Source organism: Amblyraja radiata, chromosome 18 (genome assembly GCF_010909765.2).
Source record: "Amblyraja radiata isolate CabotCenter1 chromosome 18, sAmbRad1.1.pri, whole genome shotgun sequence".
Taxonomy (NCBI): domain Eukaryota; kingdom Metazoa; phylum Chordata; class Chondrichthyes; order Rajiformes; family Rajidae; genus Amblyraja; species Amblyraja radiata.
The window spans coordinates 8,295,591-8,318,088 of NC_045973.1; the positions used below are offsets into that span (position 1 = coordinate 8,295,591).

Genomic DNA, 22,498 nt, shown 5'->3' on the forward strand with positions numbered 1-22,498 from the left:
CATTCTCCAGAGATGCTGCCTGACCCATCGAGTTACTCCAGCACTCTGTGCCTATCTTTAGGATATCCTGAGGTTATGTAGGAGGAGGAGCCATCTTGGGGAACGGCTGCTAACCAGCAGCCGTCCGTTTAATCCATTTTTGTTTCAGTTTTTAGTAAGTCTTGTCTTTCGTTTGTAGGAGAAATGGACTTCTTAATGTGGGGGGAAGGAGGTAATCTTACTTCTAGGTCTCTACCTGGTCGATGAGGCAGCTTTTACTCCGGGCTGCCCGTCGACCCGTCCTCGTGGCCTACCAGCGGGCTTGGAGCGCCGTTTCCTGGCGGGGACCGCCCAGCACCTCGGCTTCGGTGGCGGCACAGCGCTGGAGCGCTATCGTGGTGCGGAGCGGGCGATGCCTTGCCTGGGTCGCCGCGCTGGATTGACGCGCTGGAGCTCCGGTGAGATGTGACCGCCGAGATCAACACCTCCGGGCTGCGGGTCTGCGGAGCGGAGCGGGCGGCGCCGTCTTTAACATCGGGAGCCTGGCGGCTCCAACCCGGTGCGTCCCTGTCGGCTTCGGAAGCCGACAATCCCCTGCTAGGAAGCGGCCGTTCCAGGTGGCCCAGCCACTGTGAGGACTCTCCCGACGCCGGGGCAACTCCACCCGGCCAGAACGGCCAGGAACATCGGGCCTCCGTCGAGGCAATAGCGGTGGCCTCAATAGGCCTGACTTCTGGGAGAACTGGGGTTGGGGACTGGTCTTTGTGCCTTCCCCCACAGTGGTAACCATTGTGGGGGGATGATTTTTCTGTGTGTAGTTACTATGTTAGTCTGTGTCCAAGATGGCTGTCGGAAGAGAGAGTGGACGCTGGCGCACTTTAGCTGCCGCTGCTCTCTCTTCACATTGTGTTTTTTTAATTTTTTTTATTTTGTGTCTGGAGCGATTTCTATCTTTAATTTGTATATTGATGATGTCCTTATTATTTATTTTTCTCCGACTATATGTTTTTTTCTCTTCTGTTAATCTTTGTAAGGTGTCCTTGAGATTTGTAAGGCGCCCGAAAATAAAATGTATTATTATTATTATTATGTACGATGCAAAATAAATGAAAGCTTTGTTTTCCCATTTACACAATGTTCCCTCGACACTTCTTAGATGTATTTAGTCGTGAAATTGTCAAGCATTACAGTATGTTTATCAACACATGCTCAGAGGGAGAACATGCAAACTCCACAGAGACAGCATCCGAGGTCAGGATTGAACCTAGTTCTCTGGCACCGTGAAGCAGCAGCTATGTCAGCCGCACTTCTGTGTCGCCTTAACTGAAACTGAACTTAGTGGGCAAGAGTGAAAATGTAGGCAGAGATCTGTCTCCTTGTGTCCACGCATTTATAGCCCTCAGCTCCATACAAGACCGCAAGGAATTGCAAAGAATTGTGGACACAGCCCAGACCAGCAAACAAACCAACCTCCCTTTCACTGAATCTATTTACATCTCACGCTGCCTTGACAAGGCCAGCAGCATAATAAAGGACGAGTCACACCCCGGCCACTCCCTCTTCTCCCTTCGCCCATCGGGCAAGAGGTATAGAAGTGTGAAAACACACACCTCCAGATCCAGGGACAGTTTCTTCCCAGGTGTAATTGGGCATCCTACCAACAACTGGAGAGCGGTCCTTAGCTATTATCTACCTAATTGGAGACCCTTGGTCTAATTTTGATCAGACTTTACTGGACTTTATCTTTCACTAAACATTATTCACGGTATTTCCTTTATCATGTATCTGTTCACTGTGGATGGCTCGATTGTCATCATGGATTGTCCTTCCGATGACTGGTTCGCACCCGGCAAAAGCTTTTCACTGTACCTCGGTACACGCGGCAATAAACTAAACTCAACTCGTAATGCCTTGTTATTACACCAATAAAATACCAATGTGCACGTGTATAGTTCGGAAGTTTGGGGCCTATTTGGAGGTTGTAGTGTTTAATAGCCTGATGGTTGCAGGGAAGAAGCTGTTCCTGAACCTGGACATTACAGTTTCATACACACCAGCCCTCCTTTTTCTGTGAACACCATTGTTGGCACAATGAAAGACTATTCAGAAAGGTTATCAATAATCAAACAACTTATTTTCTAATAGTTTTTCTCTCAGATGGCTGCCAGTGCTTCCCGCTGCTATTCAACTTACTCAGTCTCTTCGCGGCCTCGAGAGCATCTTGTGAGTTATCGGCAACGAAGAACCGCTGCACCGTGACACCATGATCCGCCATGATTTTTTTGCTCTGGTATTCCTGAAGGTTCAACCATCGCACCGGGACAAGTCGGACCACCTGCACGTTTGTGGAGAGGAAAAGGAAGGAAAAGTGTCACATTCTCCGTTTCACATTGATCAATAATAATTGTTCCAAACTCAAACAATAACCCAAATGCTTGTCTATCGTAATGGAGGGTCATTCCCCATGCTCTGTGGACCACCTTTGGGCAGCACGGTGGCACAGCGGTTTAGTTGCTGCCTTACAGCGCTTTCAGCGCCAGAGACCGGGGTTTCGATCCCGACTACGGGTGTTGTCTGTATGGGGTCTGTACGTACTCCCCGTGACCGAGTGGGTTTTCTCCGAGCGCTTCGGTTTCCTTCCACACTCCAAAGAGATACTGGTTTGTAGGTTAATTGGCTTGGTATAAGTGTAAATTGTCCCTAGTGCGTGTAGGATAGTGTTAACGTGCGGGAATCACTGGTCAAAGTGGACTCGGTAGGCCGATGGGTCTGTTTCCGTGCTGTATCTTTGAACTAAACTAAACTAAACCGTATACATTGCAGCAAGCCATAAATGTTTAGTTTAGTTTATTTTATTGTCACGTGTACCGAGGTACAGTGAAAAGCTTTTTGTCGCGTGCTAACCAGTCAGCGGGAAGACTATACATGATTACTATCGAGCTGTCCACAGTGTACAGATACATGATGAGGGGGGGATAACATTTAGTGCAGGAGAGTAAAGTAAAAGCAAGTCCAGTAAAGTCCAATTAAAATTAGTCCGAGGGTCCCCAATGAGGTAGAAAGTAGCTCAGGACCACTCTCTACTTGTTGATAAGATGGTTCAGTTGTCTGAGAACAGCAAGGAAGAAACTGTCCCCAAATCTGGAGGTGTGCGTTTCACAATTCTGTACCTCTTGCCTGAATGGAGAGGGGAGAGGAGGGAGTGACCGGGGTGAAGCTTGTCCTTGATTGTGCTGGTGGCCTTGCCGAGGCAGCGTGAAGTGGAGATGGAGTCTGAAGAAGGGTCTCGACTTGAAATGTCACCCATACCTTCTCCCCAGAGATGCTGCCTGTCCCGCTGAGTTATTCCAGCATTTTGTGTCTATCTTCATAAGATCGTGATCATAAGTGATCGGAGCAGAATTAGGCCATTCGGCCCATCAAGTTTACTCCGCCATTCAATCATGGCTGATCTATCTCTCCCTTCTAACCCCATTCTTCTGCCTTCTCCCCATAACCTCTGACACCTGTACTAATCAAGAATCTATCCATCTCTGCCTTAAAAATATCCACTGATGTGGCCTCCACGGCCTTCTGTGGCAAAGAATTCCATAGTATCACCACCCTCTGACTAAAGAAATTGGAATCTTCAAAGGAAGGGAGGTTGGATTGTGTGATGGTCTGGTCTGCGTCTACAATTCCCTGCAATTTCCTGTGGCTGGATCTGTGATCTATCCTATTGTTTGCTATTCATTACAGTTCAACACTGTTGCCATTTCTCATCCACCATCTAATTTAATTACTATGATTATAGTGCCTTGGGAGTCTATCCCTGTAAACATGTTCCAAGATGCTTAGACAAGATGCTAATGAAACAGACTTTGAGAAAAGGGACAAAGTTGAACTACTTCAGCTGCTGTCAGTGAATGCTGTCCATACAAGCACCGGTTTTTGTTGCCTGCCACAATGTTATGATACTTCATTGCTATCACTATACTGTTAAAATTAAAGATAATTATGATTTGACTACAGTTCCAACTGCAGTGCGAAATGTCAACAGCAACAGTGCAATGAGATCATCCATCAGCGTTATAATTTCAGTTTAAAGTTTAAAGTGGGCGGCACGGTGGCGCAGCGGTTGAGTTGCTGCCCTACATGCGCCGGAAACCCGGGTTCGATCCCGACTACGGATGCTGTCTTTACGGAGTTTGTACGTTCTACCCGTGACCGCGCGGGTTTTCTCCGGGTGCTCCGGTTTCCTCCCACACTCCAAAGGCGTACAGGCTTGTAGGCTAATTAGCTTCCATAAAAATTGTAAATTGTCCATGGTGTGTAGGATAATGTTAGTGTATGGGGATCACTTGTCGGCACAGACTCGTTGGGCCGAAGGGCCTGTGTCCACGCTGTATCTCTAAGCTAAACTAAACTAAACTATGATTGAAAGCTTTCTCATCTGAAGTCCTGCAATGGAGACAGATACCATGAATTTGTCATACTTGGGCGGCGTTGCTGGAATCAGTTATTTTTAAACCTTGCCTTGAATGGCGTGATGTACAGTGAAAGGTCATAAACTTACCTACTTCAACAAGGCAGCGAAGGTTGCCTGCTTCCCTAATCTGTGGACAGGTGATTGACTCGTATTGCTAGCAGCTCCAGCGACAATTTGAAATGCCCCTTAATCGTAAAATAAATCCGTTGATTCGCCTGGAATTTACGTCGGTGTGTGCTGGAGCTCCGTGACGCATTCCAATCATGGTGAGTACTTCCATAATGAAGCCTTCACAAGAGTTCTTTCCTGAGAAATGGCAGCGTGTGCGTCACAGCCCTGGACTGCTGCATAGACAGGAATAGACTGCTGCAGTTCACTTCTGGTGAAGCCCATTGCTTATGTCCTTCCAACACCCCCTTTCTTCCAAAAAGCCAAGAACATGTAGACATATAGAAAATAGGTGCAGGAGTAGGCCATTCAGCCCTTCGAGCCAGCATCGCCATTCACTGTGATCATGGCTGATCATCCAAAATCATCAAAGTCTGAAGGGTTTCGGCCCGAAATGTTGCCTATTTCCTTCGCTCCATAGATGCTGCTGCACCCGCTGAGTTTCTCCAGCTTTTTTGTGTACATCCAAAATCATTACCCCGTTTCTGCTTTCTCCCCATATCCCTTGATTCCATTAGCCCCAAGAGCTACTATATCTAACTCTCTCTTGAAAACATCCAGTGAATTGGTCTCCACTGCCTTCTGTGGCAAATAATTCCACAGATTCACAACTCTCTGGGTGAAAACGTTTTTCCTCATCTCAGTCCATCTCTTTGTGTCTTTTTTTAAATAAACCAGCATCTGCAGTTCCTTGTATCCACAATTGATTGACTGCGGTGCACTTAAAAATTATGCTTATTTTACTCAGGGGAAAAAAAATTAAAAGTAATGCTATACTAAATTTAAGATAGACAAAAATGCTGGAGAAACTCAGCGGGTGAAGCAGTATCTATGGAGCAGAGGAAATAGGCGACGTTTCGGGTCGAGACCCTTCTTCAAATTTAGTTCAGTTCAAAGTTACAATGTGGAAACAGGCCCTTCGGCCCACCGTCTATACTGACCTACGTTCAACCATACACTAGTTCTATATTATCCCACTTTTGCATCCTACACATTCGGGACAATTCACTGAAGCCAATTAACCTACAAACCTCTACGTCTTTGGAGCGTGGGAGGAAACCGGAGCACACGGGGGAACCCACGTGGTCACGGGAAGAACGTGCAAACTCTGTACAGACAGCACCTGTAGTCAGGATGGAACCAGGGTCTCTGGCGCTGTAAGGCAGCAACACTACCGCTGCACCACTGTGCCGTCCTAGTTGAATAGACCTCTGAATAGTTTTCAAAGTTAAATGTTAGAATGATTTTAGATCTGCTATTTCCTTTTATGTTTTATTATGTAATCCGTATGTACTAATTTGTGCAAGGCTTTAGCCTAGAATTTCATTTGCAGCATTGATAATATCACAAATATATAAAAAAAGATATTTTAAAAAACGCACAGAATTTATTAGTGTGTCTTTCAAAATAGTACATCACTAATTAACTCCCCTATACCTTATTTAATGTAGAGCAGGTATTGGAAGTTGAATCTCCACTGTTGGTCACACCTGTCTCAATAGCTTTAGTCCTAATTACGTTTGACTTTCGAGATACAGCATGAAAACAGCCCCTTCAGCCCACCGAGTCCACGTCAACCAGCAATCACCCTTATACTAACTCTATCCTACACACTGGGAACAATTTACAGGAGCTACAAACCTGTACGTATTTGGAGTGTGGGAGGAAACCGGAGCACCTGGAGAAAACCCACGCAGATCACAGGGAGAATGTACAAACTCTGTACGGACAGCGCCCATAGTCAGGATCGAACGCCACTCTGGTGCTGTAAGGCAGCAGCTTTACGCTTCAAATTACAACTATCTATGGTAAAGATTTACTTAAATTGTATTTATGTTTCTACAAGCGAGTGTTTGATGACATGTTTCAGCTATGGAGAAACCAAACTCTACGCTCTGCTTCTTCTGCAAAAGGAAGTCAACCGCAACCCAAAATGCAAACCAAATTGGGAAAAACTGTACATTTTGAATTGGATTCAGTTTGAACTGAAATGGCATGAAAGAACATTCAATTTAACACCTATAGAATTTTAAAACGGCTATTCTGAGGGCAGTATATGCCACACCATACAAAGGGGAATAAAAACAAGAACACATATGTTTAAGGTGCGAGGGACAAGATTTAATCCAAACCTGAGGGGCAGCGTTTTTACTCAGGTTGGTGGGTGCAAAGGAGGTAGTTGAGGCAGGTACTATAACAGCATTTAAAAGACCCTTGGACAGGTATGTAGTTAGGAAAGGTTTATCGGGAAAGTGTAGGAAGGTAATGCAAATGCTTGTTTACACCAAAGATAGACACAAAATGTTGGAGTAACTCAGCGGGTCAGGCAGCATCTCGAGAGAAAAGGAATAGGTGATGATTTAGGTTGAGACCCTTCTTCAGACTGAGAGTATAGAGGGATATGGCATATATGCCAAATGCAGATTTAGATGGGGCATCTTGGTCACCATGGATGAGTTATTGTTTCCGTGTTGTATGACTCTGTGACTCTATAACACAGAGTGACAGAGAGTGGCCAGGAGATTGCCAGTGAAACTCAACCAGTTAAGTTCAGGAGTTTCTGCATTAATTCTGAGATGCAATAACCCGTTCCTGCCGTCTCCCCATATCCCTTGATTCCACTAGCCCCTAGAGCTCTATCTAACTCTCTCTTAAATCCATCCAGTGACTTGGCCTCCGCTGACCTCTGTGGCAGGGAGTTCCACAAATTCACAACTCTCTGCGTGAAAAACTTTTTTCTCACCTCAGTCTTAAATGGCTTCCCCTTTATTCTTTTTTTTTTTTAAATATTTTATTTTATTAGAAGTAAGTACAATCATATGGCACCAAAGTGCCTAATATATATTTTCATCATACATTTTATGTACAGCTTCTTCTTTTTTTTGTTATATTAAAGAAAGATTAGAATAAGAAATGGCTTCCCTTTTATTCTAAGACTTACCTCTACTTTTTGGGAAAATAGACCAGGCTACAACATACATCCTTAGTAAAGGTTGGAACAGAATGATACATGCGTATCAGGGTTTGTGGGGAGAAGGCAGGAGAATGGGGTTTGGGGGGAGAGAGAGATCAGCCATGATTGAATGGCGGAGTAGACTTGATGAGCCGAATGGCCTAATTTTGCTCCTACAATTTATGAACATAGCTGTGTGTCTTCAAGTAATCTGAAGGTGATACATACCCTCCTCCAAAATAATAGAGTCATAGTCATAAGAGTCACACAGCATGGAAACAGGCCCTTCAGCCCAACTTGCCCACATTGGCCAACATGTCCCATCTACACTAGTCCCACCTGCCTGCATTTGGCCCATATCCCTCCAAACCTGTCCTATCCATGTACCTGTCTAACTGTTTCTCAAATGTTGGGATAGTCCCTGCCTCAACTACCTCCTCTGGCAGCTCGTTCCATACACCCATCACAGTTTTGTGTGAAAAAGTTACCTGTCAGACTCCTATTACATCTTTTCCCCTTCACCTTAATCTTGATTTGATCTTTGCCATGGAGCAGAGGAAAATGTACATAGTTGAGGATGTGCAGGTTCAATCGACTTTGCTCGATAAACTATAAGTCAATTGTATCTCTGCTAATGTCCCAAGATAATAGCTTGATGCCTCAATGTCAACAAACTACTGAAAATTCAACATTCCTTCCCAAGTGTTCGACCTGGGTAGTTGAATTATTTATCCGCATTTTAATGACAGAAAGAAGAATATTAAACCATCAAACCCTACGGATTCAACTGCTGCTGAACTAAATCCTGTCTTCTTATGATATTTCAAGTAGAATAATAGCTTATAAAAGAATGAGAACTAGTTAACAGGAATCAAATGGCTCGGAGTTTAAAGCAGGTATTGATTAAGAGGCATATCAATCAAGCGATATACTTGATGCAATACATATGACTACTCTACAATAAAGGTCGATATAGCTTCAAAACAGATTTGAAAAGGAAGAGATCGGCAAAAATAAACATGGGTCTCTTACAGGTGGAAGCAAGGGAAATGTAAAATGAAATATTTAACAAAAATATGCAGTATGTATTTTCTGTACACAGAAAAACAAGAAATAAAAACACATTCTAGAAATAGTGGGCATAACAGTTCATTGGATACGATCTAGTGAAATGAGGACCGTCAATACTAGGGCTGTTTAGAACATAGAACAGTACAGCAGCGGAATAGACAGAAATGTTGTCTATTTCTTTCATTGTTAAATATTGCATTCCAATCTCGGGTTACTCGATTAAGGTAAAACTGAAGCAATGAGACAACGAGTTGAAGACAAACTGCTCTGGCAATATTAATTTGGTAACAAAGTGCTAGAGTAACTCAATGGATCAGGCAGCATCTCTGGAGAATGTGGGCAGGCAACATTTTGGCTCAGGGCCAAAAGAGATGCTGCCTGACCCACTGAGTTACTCCAGCACCTGTTGTCCTATTTTTGTAAGCCAGCATCTGCAATATCCTTGTGCCTGATATTATTTTGTTATTGTTGTTGTCCATTAAGCATTCTGCTTACCCAGTTTATTGCAATTGTTATATCATTCAGTTTGAAGTACAGATTTGTTTGGGATTGCTCACATTATGCAATAAGAAAAATAGTACATTTAATAAAAGTGCTTCAGAATCATGTGAAAGAGGATCAGGAGACAACTATTCAAGCCTACTTTGCTAAAAATGAACTTTGGTATTCTCAGTATGATCTCAGTCCTAAATGGCCAGCTGGTTGGTATGTGGCCGTTGCTCCTAGATCTAGATTATTCATTCTGAGAACCATTATCCCTACACTTGTAAGAATAATATTCAATGAGACGACCGGAGATCACCATTAGGGGCCGCACGGTGGCACAGCGGTACAGTTGCTGCCTTACAGCGCCAGAGACCCTGGTTCGATCCTGACTATGGGTGCTGTCTGTACGGAGTTTGCACGTTCTCCCTGTGAGCGCATAAGATTTCTCCTGGTGCGTTGGTTTCATCCCACATTCCAAAGATGTACAAGTTTGTAGGTTAATTGTCCCTTATGTGTAGGATAGTGCTAGTGTATGGGGTGATCGCTGGTTGACACGGACTCGGTGAGCCAAAGGGCCTATTTCAATAGACAATAGACAATAAGTGCAGGAGTAGGCCATTCGGCCCTTCGAGCCAGCACCGCCATTCAATGTGATCATGGCAGACCATCCCCAATCAGTACCCCGTTCCTGCCTTCTCCCCATATCCCCTGACTCCACTATTTTTAAGAGCCCTATCTAGCTCTCTCTTGAAAGAATCCAGAGAACCTGCCTCCACCGCCCTCTGAGGCAGAGAATTCCACAGACTCACCACTCTGTGAGAAAAAGTGTTTCCTCGTCTCCGTTCTAAATGGCTTCCTCCTCATTCTTAAACTGTGGCCCCTGGTTCTGGATTCCAGCATTATAACCAGCATTCACCTAACACCGTCAATGTTTTTAGGATCTCATAGACCGATTCAGCAAAATTAATTGTAATTAGAACATAGAGCAGTACCTTACAGGAACACAATCCACAATGTCAGTGCTGAACATGAAGCCAAGACCAACTCTTATCTGCCTGTACATAATCCATATCCCTCCATTCTCGGTATATCCATGTGCCTATCCAAAATTCTCTCCAGAGCTTCTGCAATATCTGCTTTCACCACCACCATCCCCAGTAGCATGTTCCAGGCACCCACCACCAACTAAGTTAAACAATCTGCCCCACACATCTCCTTTAAACGTTGTCCCTCTCACTTTAAAGCTATGCCCTCGACTAGTCTTTGACATTTGCACCCTGAGAAAAACAAGGTTCTGACTGTGTATCATAATATCCTAATAAAACCCTCTTGACTCGTTTACGTCTCGTGATATACTTCTAGCAGGTCTCCTCTCAACCTCTGGCGTTCCAGAGAAAATAAACCAAATATGTCCAGCCTCCCTCTACAGCTAATACCCCTTCATCCATCCAGGCATCATTCTGGTAAACCTCTTTTGCAGCTTTTCAAAGCCTCCACATCCTTCCTGTAATGGGACGTGATTATAGTTATTTTATAAGCTGCTGCAACTTCCAATTGAAACACCGGTCGGTTCCACAAATCAAAATGAGATCAATTCCTTGTTATTTTATTGATGATTAGACAGACGCACCAGAAGATGATATGGCCATCCAGAATTGTTCAAAATCAATCATCTATGAGCTGCAAAAAATATGTTAGCTGTACAGATGAAATTGCTACACGGCAATATCCCAGAAGCACGGGGCATTGCTGACAAAGGAAAGTCCGACTTCCCGACTGGGTGCTACAAAGCATAAAATCATAGAAATACCAATTCCTTTCTCCTCTCCGCACCTGCAGCAATAGACAATTGTCATGTCCAGGGTGTGCAGCAGTAACAGGTTTCCAGAACTCAAAAAAATATTTGCAGAAAATATAGGGTTAACATATAATTGGGTTAACGTATGATGAGTGTTTGACAGCACTGGGTCTATACTCGTTGGAGTTTACAAGGATGAGGGGACACCGCGTTGAAACTTACCGAATAGATAAAAGCCTGGATAGAGTGGATGTGGAGAGGATGTTTCCACCAGATAGGACCAGAGGCCGCACTCTCAGAATAAAAGGATGTATCTTTGGAAAGGTGAGGAGGAATTTCCTTAGTCAGAGGGTGGTGAATCTGTGGAATTCATTGCCACATACATCTGCGGAGGCTGTCAACGGATATTTTAAAGGCCGAGATTGACAGATTCTTGATTAGTATGGGTGTCAGGGGTTATGGGGAGAAAGCAGGACAATGGGGTTGAGAGGAAAAGATAGATCAGCCATGATTGAATGGAGGAATAAACAGTGCGACGAATGGACTAATTATGCTCCTATGACTTGTGAAGATAGACCTAAGAACACTACGGTACAGAAACTTTTGTTCCACAATGGCATCCAGAACATGATACAAAGATAAGTTAATCTCCTCTGCCTGCACATGAACCATATCGTCCACGGCAATTACTGTTGAAAGTACAAAAAATATCTTGCCTTTGTTTATGTTTTCTAGCAATTTCTCCCGCAGACCCATCATCCTTTGCCTACTTATACTGCATTTTCTGCACATGATTTGAGAGGGAAATAAATGTTCTCAGCGAAAATAAGAACGCAAGATACTTGGAGCAGGAATAAGCTACCTGGCCCATCAGGACGTCCACACCTTTGGACACGAACATGGCTGATCTCCCTCAGGCTCCACATCCAGTCTCAGTTCCTCAGAAACTTCAACACCCAATTGTTCAAAAATATATCCATCTCTTCTTAAAATGACTGCCAGATAACTGGTAGAGTCGTTGCCTTACAGCGGCAGGGACCCGGTTTCGATCCTGACTACAGGTGCTGTCCGTACGGAGTTTGTACGTTTCACCCTGTGGGTGCTGTGCTCTGCTCTCCTCCCACGTTCCAAGGACGTGCAGGTTTGTAGGTCAATTGGCCTTAGTAAATTGCCCCTAGTGTGCAGGGTGCAAAAGTGGGAGAACTGAGAACTATTGTGAAGGTGTAATCGATGCTCTGCGCGGACTTGGTGGGCTGTAGGGCTAGTTTCCACGTCGGATTTCCAAACTAAACTATACTGTATCTTAAACTAAACTAAGGAAACAGCCACAAGACGAAAGACACAAACTGCTGAAATAACTCAGCGGGTCAGGCAGCATCTCTGGAGAAAAGGGATAGGTGACGTTTTGGGTTGGGACCCTTCTACAGATTGAGAGTCAGGGTAGTGGGAAACAGTCACGTTTTAATTCGGACACAAGAAGTAATGCTTTCCTATCTTTGCATTATATCCAATTTAAGAAGCAATGAGGAAAATACAGTAAACATTTGCATCAGTTGACTGATATGAAAGCACAACTGAGCACCAGTATTGCCAGTACCAATTAAAGGCCTGGCATTTCTCCTCTGTTGCTCCCAAGGTGTTCAGCTGTCCTCTAATCTCACCATTTAGCTCAAGATGTCCCATGCCTGACCCTTCAGATTGATTCCAGATGCCCATTGCAGGCTCAAGACACACCTGGCACCATTCCAATGGCCATTTATTTCCATCATCAATAGACCACTGATCTTCTTGGCCGAGCTCCAAGCGACCCCTGTCCCCTCCTGTCCAGCTACCTTCTGACGGGTAGAAACGCGCAGATACTTTTTGGAAGGATAAAGAAAATAATGCCAGGGAACCCAGTATAAAAGAGCAAGGGAGAAAAAGAAAGAAACAAAGCATATCATCGTCTACAAGGAAATGCAAACGCAAAGAATCTGGAGGAGCTGGATGAATAATAATTCTGACAAATATTAAAAGACGGAAAGACGGAGAAACAAAATTAAGAAATTTAAATTTAAAAAAAAAATCAATGGATAATTTTTCACAGGGAGATTGGAGAACAGGAGATAATTATACACAGCAAAGTTACATTTAGAGTCAGTCATACTGCATGGCCCTCCATGCCAATCAAGGTGCACCATCTAAACTAGTCTCATTTTTAAACCAGTTTCTTCTCAGTTGTTATCAGGACAACCGAACAGTATTCTCGTCAGCTGAATTAACCCCAATTGCCCGTATTTTGTCTATATCCCTCTAAACGTTCCCTATCTACGTACCTGTCCAAAATGCCTTTGAAACGTTGTTATTGTACCTGCCTCAACTAGCTCCACCGGCAACTCGTTCCATATACTCACCACCGAGTGAAAAAGTTGCCCCTCAGGTCCCTATTAAATCTTTCCCCTCTCACCGTAAACCTATGTCCTCGGGTTCTTGATTCCCCGACCCTAGGTAAAAGACTCATTCACCCAATCAATTTCCCTTGTGATTCTATCTGGGTTCCCTAAATTCATTACAAAAGCCTTTAAGATGGTTACAACTAAGGTCGATTTTCTCACAAAGCAGCAATGTTTAATCATCATATTTACTGACAATGGAATAATGAAATTTTTACTTGCAGCAACATAACAGGCCTGTAAACACAGGACACACAGATAAAATATAATAAACAAAATAACCATTATTTCTTCCAATACCAACGACGGGTGCTGTCTGTACGGAGTTTGTACGTTCTCCCTGTGACCGCGTGGGTTTTCTCCGTGATCTTCGATTTCCTCCCACACTCCAAAGACGTACAGGTATGCAAGTTAATTGGCTTAGTATAAAGAAAATTGTCCCTAGTGTGTGTATGATGGTGTTCAGGTTCTTGGATTGTGGGTCAATGTGGACTCGGTGGGCCGAAGGGCCTGTTTCCGTGCTATATCTCAAAAATACGTTTCCCTTATTCAAATGCTGCACAATTAAATTTGCAAGGCATATATTTTAAAATCCAATACCTGCTTATACTTTCACCCTTGAGAATACCGAGATAGTGTAGCAGATTTGCATGAATAAATCTTGATCTCAGAAAACTGGTCAAAAACTATTTACGCAGCTAATAAGAACTGCAGATGCTGGAATCTTGAAGCAAAACACAAAGTGCTGGAGGAACTTAATGAGTCAGGCAGCATCTGTGGAGAGAATGGACAGACGACGTCTTGGGTCTGGACCCCCGTTCAGTAGGGGAGGGGGGGGGGAGAGAAAGCTGGAAATGCGAGATGAGGGCTGGACCAAGTTTAGCAAGTGATAAAAAAAAGTCAAAGTGCTGGGGTGACAGTGGGACAGGCAGCATTCTGGAGGACATGGATGGGTGGTGGCATTTTGAGTCGGGACAATTCTTCAGTTGCCTGACCTGCTGAGTTACTCCAGCACTTTGCGACTTTTTTCCTGCCAACCAGCACCTGCAGTTCCTTGCGCCTCCTCGCGAGTGGATAGGTGGATAGAGATGAGGGAGGGTGTGATGGCAAATAGGAGGAGTAAATGACAAAGGCCCGAGACAAACGGATGTCAGTCAGGTGAGGAGAGAGGAGAGATGCTATTTATGCCGCATTATCACCGCATCTGTTGTGAAATGAAAAGGACAGAAAATATTTATGTAGAAAAAAAAATAATGAAGTTATTGGAGATTAACTTAAGCCAAGCTTTTATGCAAATATTGTACGTCATATTCTACATAAAAATTATAGATGGAGTGGATTGGCAGATGCCAAAACATCTGCCACTCCACTTCACTGATGCATCTCAAGCCAGACCTCTTTTAGAATTGGCTTCCCTAATCCTTTTAACAGAGATCATCGATCCTGAGAATAGCTCGACAAGTTCAGATTTTTTTTCAGTTACTTAACTTAGTTTTTTAAGTATTTTTTAAAGTTTTTTTAATGTTATTAATAATTATTTAAAACAAACACAATATTAAATATTTCTAGGATCACAAACTTTGGCAAGAAACTTCACCCGCAGCCTTTCATTCTGTACAGGTTATCCCACAAAGAATTGCCCCAACCCAGGATAATTGTCACATTCCTTTTTCTCCCTGCTCCCATCAGGCAAAAGGTACAGAAAATTAACAGCCGGCACCACCAGTCTCAGGAACAGCTTTACCCCCTTTGTTATCAGGCTGCTGAATGCTCCTTCAATAAACTAAGGTACTGTCTGATTCATCTTTAGAAATGCAGAGCGGAAACAGGCCCTTTGGCCCACCGAGTCCACAACGACTGGCGATCACCCCGTATACTAGCAGTATCCTACACACTATGGACAATTTACAATTTTACCAAAGCCAATTAACCTACAAACATGTATGTCTTTGGAGCGTGGGAGAAAACAGGAGCACCCGGAGAAAAGCCACACGGTCACAGGAAAATGTACAAACAGCATCTGTTGTCAGGATCGAACCTGGGTCTCTGGCGCTGTAAGGCAGCAACTTTACCGCTGCACCACCGTGCTGCCCCTACCTCTACCCTTTTGCGGACATCAGACTTTGTCTATGGAACTGTTGCACAACAATGCTGAGAACTATAGTCTACACTCTGTATCTTCCCCTTAATCCATCGTACTTTAGTCTGACCATTGGATTAATGTATGGTATTAGCTGGTCTGATTGGAAAACATGCAAAGCAAAGCTTTTCACTGTATCTTGATACATGTATTAATAATAAACCTAAACCTAAATCTAAAATCTAAACCAAGGGTCTCGACCCAAAAACGTCACCCACATTCCTTCTCTCCAGAGATGCAGCCTGTCCCGCTGAGTTACTCCAGATTTTTGTGTCGATCCCAAGTGTGGACTGACCATCACTGAAAACCTGTAATGCTGCACCACCTGAGCTTATGATCAGGAAACTCAGGACTATTGAACCTTGCACTGACACAATGTCTGGAGACGTTTGTAAGGGTTCCTGGCACGATTTATTCCAAACATCTCCGGCACAGAGGACTCTGTGATTTACGGACTGTCCCCAGGGACGCATTCAGAGACTGACATCGAGTGCTGCTGGAGGGTCATCAACTCGGTGAAAGACACTCTATGGTCTGCCCGAGCTTTGTTGACCTCCCAGCGGAGCGGGATGTCTGTCGGGGAATGTTGCCGACTGGCCCGCTGCAGACAGCAGGAGTACGTGCTGAAGGATGCACTGAAGCTCGGTGCAGCCAACGCCAAGGCTCTGTAGCGGAGGACCACAGTCTAGGGTCCTTCCGCTGCTGGGGGGCAGGGTGTGGTGGCCCCTCAAAAAATAATGGAAGGGATTCCACGCCAGTGGGCCACATGAGTGGCAAGGGAGGGGGATGAATTTGTGTAAACAGTATTGAATGTATGTATAGCCTCTGAGAATGCTGGATGGAGTTTTGTAAGGATCATGTATTGTATATATCGTATATATTTATTTCTCGAATATTTTGAAATAAAATTTAAAAAAACGACACCAAGCTCACACAGGCAGAGGGAAACCATAGTGGTGGAGTGTGGACAAGGATGTTACACTGAATCAAGATTCAGTCTAAAGAAGGGTCTCAACCCAAAACGTCACCCATTCCTTCTATCCAGAGATGCTGCCTGATCCGCTGAGTTACTCCAGCATTTTGTATCTATCTCAGGATGTTACCTTCCCGCTGGGAAAAATCTGACAAGTGTAACAAAGACTGAAAATGAAAATAAGTTTAGGTATAAAAGAATTGACTTGTGAAGGATTGTTGGCAGATAAATGAATGCAGATTTGTGGTTTGTTATGGTTTCAATTTTGGATTATATTCAATAAAAATTGCTGCCCATTGTATAATCGAGTTATGTCTCAAACTACCAAATAAGGTCATCATCACAATAATCTGAACAATATTTTCCGATCGTAAATAAGCTGAATAATCCATTTCAAACATTTAGAGAACATTGAATTCTCCAACTTTAAGGAACATAGTATTCGCTAATTTTAGATAACTAACCTACAAATAACCCTCCCCCCCTCCCTCTCTCTTCCTATGCTCCACCTGGATTCACACCCATTTCTCTCCTCCCCCACCTTCTGATCCTCTTACACCTATACTCCTGGTTTCACCATTCACACCTCTTCTCTCTATATCTCACAATTCTTATATTTTCACCTCTGGCTTTTGTCCAACCATTTGACAATCAAAGACCCGCTTCGTTGTATCCACCTATCACTCACCAGACTCTGTGTCTCCACTCGCCCAACTTTTCTTTCCCCCTCCCACCACAATTAGTCTGAGAAGGGCACCACGGCGGCACAGCAGTAGAGTTGCTGCCTTGCAGCACCAGAGACCTGGGTTCGATCCCTGCTTGCCTTTATGGCGTTTGTACGTTCTCCCCGTGACCACGTGGGTTTTCTCTTAGATATTCGGTTTCCTCCAAAGACCTACAGGTTTGTAGGTTAATTGGCTTGGTAAAAACGTTTAAAAATTGGCCCCAGCGGCAGTGGGGTAGTGTTAATGTGCGGGGATCGCTGGTCGGTGCGGACGCGATGGGCCGATGGGCCTGATTCCGTGCTTTATCTCTAAACTAAGACAGGGTCTCGATCCAAAACATCAACCCTTCGTGTTCTCCAGAGATGCTGCCTGACCTGCAGAGTTACTCCAGCACTTGGTGTCCCTTTTTGTATACCAGCATCTGCAGCTCCATGTCTCTCCATATTCCATTTCATGTTCACTTCCTAATAGGCCCAACATTTTGCGCTGTATTACTGAAATGGAATTTAGCTTAAATCTCACTTTGGTGAATGTAAAACCGAATGTCATGTTTCAAAGGAATGAGATCAAATGCTGTAGACTGTTGTGAACAAGTAGCTTTTCTGTCTTTGGTAATATGACACAAAAGAGAAATGAAGTAGTGTAATATGCAGAAACATTTGATTTATTTCCACGTTTTAACTGGAAGATCAAACGGTAAAGTAGTTATCACTTGAATCTTCTTGTTCAAAATGCTTCCGAAAATGTCACAAAAATGTGAGTAAATGCCAGGACAAAGCAGGGTTACTGCTAAATAATTGCAAACAAATGAACTATAAAGTACTATAGCTCGACCATTAAGCAAGGTTTCAAAGACAAATTGCATTCAACCACCAAGTCTAGTTGTAAGATAGATTGTGCAAAATGATATTGGAGTCATAGAGTCTTAGAGTCATACAACATGGAAACAGGCCGCTCGGCCCAAACTGCCCATGCTGACCAAGATGCCCCCATCTATACTAGTCTCCCCTTCCCGCATTTGGCGCACATCCTTTACATTCTTATGCTTATTTTTTTTTAAAGAAATGGGTAAAAGGAAAACATTTGGATAGGTACATGGATAGGATATGGACCAAAGACAGACAGATGGGACTAGTGTAGATAGGGCATGTTGGTCAGCGTGGGCACATTGGGCAGAAGAGTCTGTTTCTAAGGCCCAAATGGCCTCCTCCTGCACCTATTTTTTTATGTTACTCTATATTGATTGTGGATGATCAGCCATGATCACATTGAATGGCAGTGCTGGCTTGAAGGGCCGTATGGCCTGCTCCTACACCTATTGTCTTTGTCTATATGACTCCAGTACGTGCAGATAAACAGCTAATTAAATTTGTAACAGTCAGTATCTTGTACCTTTCCAAAGTGCAGCGAATAAAACACCAGAGTGCAGACCATAAACTATATCCCAGTATTTTGAGGTATTAAATACATCTGAAGCCTAAGATCACTTAAAATGCATCAGATCGTTTTAGTCCACATTAATGCACAGGGGCGCAAGAGGCTGCAGACCGTGGTGGCCCAGTTCATGATAGGCAAAGCTCTCCCCTCTACATGATGAGCTCCCGTAAGAAGGTGGCATCCACCATCAAGGAATCCCCACCATCTGGACATGCCTTCATCTTGTTACCATCAGGCAGGAGGTACAAAAGCGTGATGACCCCCACCATCAGACTCAGGAACAGTTACATGCAAGGTAAAAAGTTGCACATTCTGGTTCTCCTCCAGAGGCTGAGAACACAAGTTTATGTTCCAGGAGCAGAATTAGGGTGATAGAAAGAATCTGATGTACGTGTGATCATTGGTCCACATGGACTCGGTGGGCCGAAGGGCCTACCTCCATGCTATATCTCTAAACCAAACTAAACCAAAGCCAGATATTGTTCCTTGGCTAGATGTTAAAGACCCAAGGGCATTCCAATGAAGAAAAACAGAGAATTTATATTCAGTTTCTTTGTCTATATTTTCCCTACAATCAACGTTACCAAGAGCCTCAAGCCTGATCATCATCACATCGCTGTCTCAATGAGCATTCTCCACACATCGTACACAATTATACTTCAAAAGCACTTCAATGCCTTTGCAGACTTTTAGATGCCCGATGTTCTTTAAAGTACAAATTTAATTTCTCTTTTCAATTTGTGCAGGATTATTTTTAAACCTTTTGCTTAAGATTTTCAGTAATTTGATTTAACTTTGTTTAAAAGTTAAACATTTATTGATCACTGTAACCAGAGGATACTTCACACAAGCCAAGCATACCCCTCACAGCTTGTTCATGCTTAATAGCCGCATCATGAAAAATCAGTGTAGTTGTGTTTAGTTTAGAGATGCAGCGCGGAAACAGGCCCTTCGGCCCACCGAGTCCGCACAGTTACACTATCTAATACACACTTAGGACAATTTCCAATTATACCAAGTCAATTAACCTACAATCCTGTACGTCTTTGGAGTGTGGGAGGAAACTGGGGATCCCGGAGAAAACACAGGTCACGGGGAGAACGTACAAACACCGTACAGACAAGCATCCATAGTCAGAATCAAACCCGGGACTCTGGCGCTGTAAGGCAGCAACTCGACCTCTGCGCCACCATGCCGCCTAGTTTAGTGGAATCCACTCACAAATATGAGGATTTTATTCATAAATTAGCACAAACATGATGCTACTCAGAACAAACATACTGCATTGTTGATAGCACACTGCAGACAAAGATAGACGGAACTCAATTGAACATCAAGCGCACCATAGAGTTTATAAGCAGAAGTCAGATCTACACCAGGGCATATAGTTTGTATCTTCTCCCCGTGACCTGCGTGGGTTTTCTCCGGATGCTCCGGTTTCCTTCCACACTCCAAAGACACACAGGTTTGTAGGTTAATTGGCTTCAGTAAAAATGATAAATTGTCCCTAGTGTGTAGGATAGCGCTAGTGTACGGGGATCGCTGGTCGGTGTGGAGGCGGCAGGCCAAAGGGCTCGTTTCCATGCTCTAAATTAAACTAAATTAAAGAAAGACACAAGAAGCTGGAGTCACTCAGCAGGACAGGCAACATCTCTGGAGAGAAGGAATGGGTGATGTTTCGGGTTGAGACCCTTCTTCAAACTAAACTAAGATGGGTCCTGACCCTAATGTCATCTGTCCATTTCACTCCACAGATGCTGCCTGACTCTCTAAGTTCCTCGGGCAGACAGTTTTTTGCTCAAGACATCAGCATCACAATTTAGTGTAGTCAATTTCCGTGCTGTATCTCTAAACTGAACTAAACATTAGAGGATGTTTACAAAATTTACCCCCCAACTTAGATCAGATTATTTGAATATTGTGAGAGTTATGTCAGGCTGTGTCTTGACTTCTATGCAATATGCAGACATGATGCATTAAAAGCTGCCTGTATGGATTTTTCTTTTAAGTGTTCATGCTTTCAAAGGACAGCTTGTATCTAATGTAATATGAATTATTTTGAGTGTTCATCTTTTGGGACATGCATTTGAACACAGTACACTGAAACTCTTTTCATTCTTGCACTTCCAATACAAATCATTCATTTTTTTAAGTTAAACACAAAGTGCTGGAGTAACTCAGCAGATCAGGCAGCATCACTGAAAGAAATGGAAAGGTGACGTTGGGTCGGGACCCTTCTTCATATTCCCTCCAACAGATGCAGCCAGACCTGCCGAGTTACTTCAGCACTTTGTGTTTTGCTAGATCTGCGTGGGTTATCTCCGAGATCTTCGGTTTCCTCCCACATTCCAAAAGCATCCAGGTTTGTTGGTTAATTGGCTTGGCAAATGTAAAAATTGTCCCTAGTGGGTGTAGGATAGTGTTAATGTGCGGGGATCGCTGGTCGGCACAGGCTTGGAGGGCCAAAGGGTCTGTTTCTGCGCTGTATCTCTAAGCTAAACTAGTCTGCAGGACGAGTCCTGAACCAAAATGTCAGCCATCCATTCCCTCCATAGGTGCTGCCCGACCTGCAAGACCTTATTCTATCACATTGCATCTTGCTCAAGATTGCAGCATCTGCAGTTCCCTGTATCTCCAAATCTTTAAGTTTATGCACGTGCTTTAGAAAAGGGTAAGGGCCTGTCCCACTTAGGCAAGTTTTTAGGTGACTACCGGTGGCTAGGCTGTCGCCACATGGTCGCCGGGGTGACGCCTGTATGGTCATGAGTAGCCTCCTCAGTCGCCCAAAGAGTTGTAGCGTTTTTCTGGTTGCCGCTGGATTTTGAAATGTTCAAAACTTTTCGGTGACAGTCGGCGACCGTGGGCTTGTCGTAGCTTGTCTTCTCCTGAAGTGGGTGCTGTTGTAGGTTGTGGCCAGGATGGCTTAGGTTGTCGCCGGTGCTGACCTCTGTGAATGCCTCTGTCGTAGTCGCCAGCAGTCGCCTAAAAAAACTCGCCTAGTGGGACAGGCCCTTAACTAAACATCTGCTTCTACTCGTTGCAAGTGGCCCAACATTTCCTAAGACTCCTATGTTGGGGAACTGCTCTCAAAGTCCCACTCTGCGGTGTATATCAAGTTGGTTAGAGTCTGCAGTGAGGAATCAAGGATTATAGTCATCAACCCGCAAAATGCACACGACAAGCAAAAATAGCCCAAGCCTTCTGTTAACAGATACATTTTGAAAATAAGGCTTGTAGTGGCTTATTAAATCATTCAGTCTGGCCATCTGTTCAGGAACCTACAATATACTGTGCACTCGGAAGTTGAAGTAATGGAATTGGCCAAGTCTTAACAAATGCACTAACATATTCAAAAATCCCACTTATTAATCAGTTTGATCCATGAAGTTAGAAGATTTGGCCAAAAATCTAGCAAAAATACTTCAGCGTCAACTAGTTTCATGTTCATAAGAGACAGGAGCAGAATTAGGCCATTCGGCCCATCAAATCTAATCTGCCATGTGTTATGATGGTGTGAAAAGGATAAAACAGTATGGGTCAAATCCAGGCAAATAAGACCATGTCACATAGGCATCTTGGTCAGCATGGACGAGTTGTTTCCGCGCTGTATATCTCTAAGATTTTCTTTGCATTTTACTGTTACCTGATGATATTATTGTTGACATGAGGAATTGGAGCAGCTTGTATATCAATAACAAAACTTTAGTTTTTTTGCACAAAATTCCCTTCCCTTAGATCAGAATATTTCTGGCACTTAACACAAGAATAACCTACTAAGATATCCACTTGCTCCACCTTAATGCTCCAACATGGTCAGCATCTGTTTCCACATCCATGACCATTCAATGACTTACAGCATTCTTAAAGC

At 43.7% G+C, this 22,498-nt stretch overlaps 1 protein-coding gene across 1 annotated transcript in view; it reads right to left on the minus strand.

Moving 5' to 3' along the window:
• The window catches only part of suclg2 (succinate-CoA ligase GDP-forming subunit beta), a 266,723-nt gene that overhangs the window by 171,295 nt on the left and 72,930 nt on the right, over nucleotides 1–22,498 (minus strand). Inside the window, exon 2 of the mRNA XM_033036670.1 lies at nucleotides 2,173–2,314. Within this exon, the coding sequence (XP_032892561.1) occupies nucleotides 2,173–2,314 (142 nt within the window). The remainder of the gene's footprint in view (nucleotides 1–2,172; nucleotides 2,315–22,498) is intronic.